Source organism: Plasmodium reichenowi, chromosome 11 (assembly GCF_001601855.1).
Source record: "Plasmodium reichenowi strain SY57 chromosome 11, whole genome shotgun sequence".
NCBI lineage: Eukaryota > Apicomplexa > Aconoidasida > Haemosporida > Plasmodiidae > Plasmodium > Plasmodium reichenowi.
The window spans coordinates 1,834,919-1,843,035 of NC_033656.1; the positions used below are offsets into that span (position 1 = coordinate 1,834,919).

The 8,117-nt window shown below is 17.0% G+C and overlaps 1 protein-coding gene across 1 annotated transcript; it reads left to right on the forward strand.

The window, feature by feature from the left end:
- Positions 1-5,660: 5,660 nt before the first annotated feature.
- Positions 5,661-7,926, forward strand: PRSY57_1147500 (DnaJ protein, putative; the record flags this gene model as incomplete). The annotated part of the gene is made up of 2 exons (XM_020115012.1): positions 5,661-5,816; positions 5,926-7,926. The coding sequence occupies 2 exons, from the start codon at positions 5,661-5,663 to the stop codon at positions 7,924-7,926; spliced, it is 2,157 nt and encodes a 718-aa protein (XP_019970381.1).
- Positions 7,927-8,117: the final 191 nt, after the last annotated feature.

The following is an 8,117-nucleotide window of genomic DNA, read 5'->3' on the forward strand; positions in this document are numbered from 1 at the left end:
ATGTAGATTATTTTTATGATATATTTCTTTTATTATTAATATTCGTATATTGTATATTATGTTATTATTTTTGATTTTCCTATAAATATTTAGTTATCTCATATTATGGTTATTTAAGTATTATTATTACTGATCATATATTTACGTTTTTATATAAATATTAAATATTTTATAAATCATGCAATATGAATAAAAAGAACAATGTGTTAAGACATGCAATGTTTAAAAAAAATATTGAAATAATAATAAAATAAAATAAAAATATGTCTATTATGGTCTTATATAAAACTGATTTTATTTTTGCATATGCTTTTCTTAATATTTCTCCTTTAATTATAAAAAATTACATTAATGTATTATATCATTTTATGAAAGTCAAAATATAAATATACATAAATTAAAAGTATAATTAGATAAAATACCATTTTTGTTATCTTTTAAATTGTGTAAATAATTTATTAATATGTATGTATATATTGAAATATATATATATATTTCAAATATCATTATAAGGATAAAAAAACGTATACATGCATATAAAATGTTATAATATCGTATTAACTGTTCTAATAAATAAGTTATTTTTAACTAAGATTATTTTATTTTGCTTCTAATAATTTAATTTATTTACGTAATATAATATATAAGATATATAATATATTAGTTTACATTGTTATGGTGATATTTCTTTTCCCTCTTTTTTTTTTTTTTTTTTTTTTGGTTTTTTAACTAAATTATGTTATCACAAAACATTGATTATATATATTATTGTTTTAAATGATATCCATATTTAATAAATTTTCTAAATATGTATTTGTTTGGATTTATGAGATTTTTAAATTTATAATTATTTAGAATCATTCAATATACATATGTGTACTAAAATAAATAGAAAAAATATATGGATATATTATAAATATTAAAGGAAAACACATTTTGCTATATACAGAATAGAAAAAAATGTATTACATTTTAAATTAATATAAATAATTAATGAGTAAGATTAAAAAAAAAATGAAAAAAATGATTGTATTTAAAATGTATGTATAATATAAAATATAATATTTATTATTACAGAAAAATATGAGGAATATTATTATGAATAGATACACATAAAAATAATAGGAATTTAATTCATAAATTATGTTAATAAAATAAATAATATTTAAGAATATTAAATATATTATGAATAATAATTTGAATATATAAGCCTACAAATATGTTTTAATCTATTCATATGTGTACGCATTTAGAAGTGAGATAAAGAATTACAAAAAAATTAAAAATATATTAGTTATAACTATCCCGTATATATGATTCTCAAATATATTAATATAATTAAATATACAATAATTATATCTGTTAGTGTAATTTGTGTAATTATAAATGTTATATAGAAAAATTATTTTATTATTATTTTATTATTATATTTTTTTTAATTATTAGTTTATTATTTTTCTTAATGAATATCAAAACAATATTATAAAAAGATGAAAAAGAAATAATATTTTAATTTAAAAAGAAGAAAAAAAAAAAAAATTCTTTTTTTTGAATGCTAATTGAATATATATATATATATATTTTATAATTGCTAAAAAATAAAATAGTTCGGTATCTTTTATTTATTTTTTTATTTTTGTTTGTATGTTAATTTAATTGTACAAAAAAAGTACACTGATGTATTAGTTATTAAAAATGGAATAAATTTTATATGTACAAGAGAAGATGCAAATACATCATAAAATATGTGACAAGAGCTAAGATGAATTCGAAAAACTATTGAACATGAAATTATTGAAATTAAATTTCTTCTAAAATAAGTATGTTGTTTTATTTCAATTTGTAATCGTTGTTTTTATTTGTCTTTTGTGATAAAATGTTATAATTATTATATACATAAATATATATATATATATATATATATATATATATATATATAATTATTTAATCCACTGCATTGTTTTATATCTTACACCTAATTTATCTTAAAAATCTGTATATAAAAACTATATTCCTTACAATATTTTACTAATATTTCTTCACGTTATACCTTTTTACATATATCCATCATATTTTTATTTTTTTGAATTTATTAGTATTTGATTTTTTCTTGTTATTCTTTTTTTAAACATATTGTAAGTTTCAATTGTTTATCTGTTTAAAATTTCATGTATGTTTTGAGGTTTTTTATATCTTGCAAAGATTTGATTTATATTTATCATATATTAATGTCATATGAATATTGTTAGATTTACATTACTTTTTACATTAGATGTCTAATGAAGGTTATTGGGGAATTTAAAAAAAAAAAAATAAGAGAAGAAAAATATTATAGATATAATACCATAATATATAATTCATAATGATATATATATATATATATATATATATATATATCTTGAAATAATAGTCGTATTTGTCTATATATAAAATTCTATTGTACATGTTATACGAAAGAAATAACAACAGCCTTATATTATTATAATATAAAAACATTTTTATTCAAATATATATATATATATATATTTATTTTTAAGTGCACCTAAAGATCGTTCGAATTTCATCATTAGAATAAACAAAGAAGTACTGCTTAATGAAAAGTAAGAACGATAAAAAAAAGATTATAATCCGATTTATGACACTATTAATATAGTTCATGTTATTGTATTATATAATGGAAATATAGATATATATTTTTAAATATTAAAAAGAAAACAAAATGAATTATAAAGAACAAAAAATATAAAAAATAATATGAATAATAACTTTAGGTACCTTAACAAAAAAAAAAAAAAAAATTACAGAAAAATATTTTAATTAGACAAAAGAATTTATTTAAAAAATCGTTAAAATGTTATTTTGATAGATGGAATCAATTGAATAAGAACAAACTATTATATAAATTAATATATGTATTGTATTAATATAATTCGTATATTTATCAAAGCAATGGTGATAATGAAACCATAATATAAATAACAATAATTTTTATGAATAGATTTAGATATATAAAGACGATAAGAAAAAGAAATAATAATCATATATAGATAAATAGTGGTATAATTCCTGTACTTATAAAGTATTCAATGTTACTTAAAATCATAAGATCTAAAATAATATTTAATGGGATCCTATTTATTATGTTTTTATGATAATCACAATGAATACAATAATGACATTTATGTAAATAATAAAATTTCAATAGACATTTAATTCCAAAAGATAAAATAACAGAAAAGGAATTTTGTAAAAGGGATGAATAGAATATTTGATATATTTTATTTTATTATATATTTGTATAATTTGTATACACATTAGTTTAAAAAACTATTTTATAATTATTACATATTCTATTTTATATGATGATTTTTATAATTTTTTTATGGTTATATAAATGTGTATATTACATATATATATATATATATATATATATATATATAAGGTAGTTATAAGAAAATACATAACTATTTCACATTTTAATATATGTAATTATAAGATCATGTTAATTTAATCATGTTATAAAAAATAGAATAGAGTTATTATATATTAGTATTATCATTTAAAAAGGGAAACAATTTAATAAAAATATGTCATTATTATATTATTGTATTCTACTAATTATAAGTTAATTATATTACATTTAATAAAATTAATATAAAATATAACAAAAGTGTAATAACTTAATATGTAATATTTATTATAAATATATATAAATAGAATTCTAATATAATAATCATATCACAATATAAGTGTAGGATAGAACAATGATTATATAATTAAAAGATATAATTATTAGTACATATATATTATACATATATAGATATATATAATAGGAAAATATTAAATATACAAATATGTATTATATATATTTATTCTAATGTTTTGTATTATAATAATTTTTATAATTTAATAATTATTTCCATTTTTATATTATTCACATATATATTATTATAATATAAAGGCATAATATAAAAGTAATGAAATTAAATTAATATATATATATATATATATATATATATATAAGCATTAAAGTGGGTTTCACATATGGGAAAACACTTAAATTAGATAGAATGATTTTTTTTTTTTTTAATTATTTATTTTTTTTAAGGGAACATATTTTATTATTATTTTAATTTTATTGTTTTTATAAATATTATTAATATTATTATTATTATATATTTTAATACATTAATAACCAAAAGGTATAAATCCCATTTAATTTTATTCAAAAAAATAAAATAATTATATAGACATATTATTAGCATGAGCATATATAAATAAGAATTGAATGAAATTATAAGACATTTTTATTAGTTAAAAATGAAAGTATTCCGCAAAAAAAAAATATAAGAAAAATTAAAATAATAATTATGTTAATAAATAATTTAATGTAAATAAATAATACGAATTAAAATTTAAGAATTCATATGAAGAAATAAATTATTTCTTCTACGATTTTATACAATAAAACTTATTTATATATTGTAATATTCTTATTGTTAATCTTTTTTATTTTTTTTATATTTTTTTTTTTATTATGTTATTTATGTATATTTTATTATTTTTTTATTTATTGTAATATTTTATTTAAATTAAAAATTCTTTCTTTTATTATTTATATAAAAAATTAATATTATTTGGATTCCAAATAATTTTTTTTTTAAAGTATATTTAAATTCAATTTAAAATGTATATATATAAAATATATGATGTACATAATAATTTTTTTTTTTTTTTTTTTTTTTTCTGCATGAATATATATAAAGGTATAAATAAATTTTAAAGCCAAAAAAATTAATTATATATAATATATAATATATTTTTATATGTTATTGTATTGAAAATATAAAATATTAAAAAATATATATTTTAAATATTATAGTTATAATATATATCTATATTATTTATATATTATATGAACCTATAATAAAATCATCGTATTTATTCTTAAAATATATTTTTAAAAATCCTATATTTTAAAATTAATATTAATTTCTTTTTGTTTTTTTAATATTATAATTTAGGATTATTTCTAAAAAACGAATATCATAAATTAAAGTCTTTTATTTGATTTTTTTTTTTATAATTTTTATTTGTATAATATTTAATATTATAATATTATCTATATATGTTTATGTATTTGTTTCTATACAATTATTTAATTAAAAAAATATATAGACAATATATAAAAAGTAAGCTTTTTTTTTACATAAAAAAAAAAAAAAAAAGGGAAATTATTATTCCATTATATATATATATATATATATATATGTATTTTATTATACTAATATTTTTTCATTAAAAAAAAATATTTATTTAAAAATAAAATAAAATAAAGAGCTCAAAAATTTAAAGTCTTAAAAATAGATTATATTACTTAATAATTATGAAACATATATAAATTGAATATTTTGTTTAATATTGTTATATATTTTAAAAAAATTGAAATATATATACGTTATATTATTATAGAATTTATATTACATATTAAAAAGAAATTATAATATTTAATATATATATATATTTATGGTTGTGAAACGTACTCATAGGATGTTGTATATTTAGTTATTTTACTTTTTTACTGTAAAAGTTATTATAAATAGTAAAAAAACGAAAATAAATGCATAAATATATTTTAATTATTAAACATGAGAAATTTGATGAAATCATATTCAAAATTATATAACAAATATGTAGCAATATTTTCTTTCGATGACAATGAAAATAAGTGTAAAAAATTTGTATTATTAAAATATTTAAATTGTAGGTATAATTTTTTGTTAATATTTGGAATAATATTATATATCTTTTTACTAGTAAGTCGATTATCACATAATATGTGAATGTATAAAATTTTTTTTTTTTTTTTTTTTTTTTTTTTTTTGGTGTCTATTAATTTATTTTATTTATTTGTTTTATTTTTAGAATATAAATATATATGATGATAGATATGGTTCAGAATATATTATAATATTCGATAGAAATTTAAGCGAAACGAGTAGTTCTATAAGTTCAGGAAATAATAATGAAAGGTTATTAGAAATAAATAATTTTACTAATACTCAAAAGAAAGTAAATACTTATGACAAGGGATCAAATAGTTTGTTTAAAAAAGGTGAAAAGTATTTAGAGAAATTTATTAACAATGATATGTCAAAAAGATCAACTAAATCTAAAACAGATGTAGGATCTAAGGAACCAATAATATCTAATAACAATATAGGAGGTTCTAAAATGTCAAGTACAAAAAGTAATGTAATAGAATCTAATGTTTCAAGTACAATGACGAAATATTTAGAAACAAATGATTCGAATACAAATATACAGGAAAAGGTTCCTAAAGAATTAAAAAATACTAAAAAAGATGTAGGAACTAAGAAAGTGTATACAAGTAAGAGAAATGAAGGACTTAATGATATAAATGAATCAAAAAAAACAAGAACAAAAAGGCCATCAACAAAATCAAATAATAATAATAATAATATATCAAACGAGAATAAGAAAGAGAGTGTATCTGAATCGTTTGATAAATTTTGGGAGGATCATATGAAGAAGGAAGCTGTTTTTTTAGATGGAGAAAAAAAAGCATCACATAGGAAAGAAGTTGATGATGAAAAAGAACATAACAGAAATGATAATAAGGAAAAGAAAAAAAACGATTTTGATAAAAGGAGAACAAAATATTCATCTTCTGATAACAGATATAAATATCCAGATACAACATATTATGATATATTAAATGTAAGTCCAGATGCAGATTCAAGTGAAATTAAAAGACGCTATTATAAATTAGCTTTAGAGTATCATCCCGATAAGAATCCAGGAGATGAAGAAGCAAAAGTAAAATTTCAAAAAGTAAATGAAGCATATCAAATATTAAGTGATAAAGAAAAAAGAGCTCAATATGATAGAATAGGTATGCAATGTGTTGAAGACATGACTTTGATTGATCCATCTCTTTTATTTATGATGCTGTTTAGTTCAGAAAAGTTATGTGGTTATATTGGAATATATGATTTAACGTATATGTTTAATTTTATAATGAAAACAATGAATGAAGGACACGGTAACGGGCTTATGTTTAATATGTTGGGATCAATGAATAAGTTTTTTGATAAATTTAAGAAGGATCAAGAAGACAGGGAATTTGATTTGGCAGTTTCTTTAAAACATAGGTTAGAAGGATATGTAAATGGTGATGATGATTGGGAAAAACAAATGGAAAATGAAATAGAAGATTTACTTGAATCGAATTTTTCTGGTGATATATTAGAATCTGTGGGCTGGATATATGAAAATGTAGCAAAATGTTATATATTAAAAAATACAACATTTATGGGATGGGGTGCAAGATCAGCAAAAAGGGAATATAAGAAGAGAGAAAGAAAGAATGATATACGCGTTTTTCGAAGTATATTTAGTACAATGGGTATGTTAGCAGGATTTGTGTTGAATCCTCTTCCATTTATGTTAGAAGGGGAAAATATGAATTATAATAACATGAAACAAATTATGAATAATGAATGTGAAAGTAATAATAGTATTATGTGTAGTAGTAATGATAGGGGATCTTGTGCTGTACAAAACATTAAAGGATTAGGTAATTATAGTAATGAAATGGCAGTGGAAACATATATCGAAAAAATATTTGATTCGTTCATGTCAACAATAGTTACTTTATTTTTGAGTATTATCGAAGGAACTGTTAGAACAAGTTGTAAAATGGTTTTAGTTGAATTAGATGTGGATAAAGATACCTTTTTTAAAAGAGCGGAGGGTATGAAATTATTAGGGCAAAAGATGCAAAAATTGGCAAAAAGAAAAAAAGAAAAAAGTGCAGAAAAGAAAATGGATTCTATGGATATTATAGAAAAAGCTATAAAGGAAGCAAAATTAAGAATGGAATCGAATAGGGGGGAAAATTGAATAATTAAAAGATGAATAAAATAACTATATAATTCAAAAAAAAAAAAAAAAAAAAAAAAAAATAGATGTTATGAATTATTAAATATAATAAATGAAATATATTTGCTTATATATTTAAAAAAAATTTCAAGTAGAAAATAATATATATATATATATTTTTTTTTTTTATTTTGTTATATAATTTTTTTTTT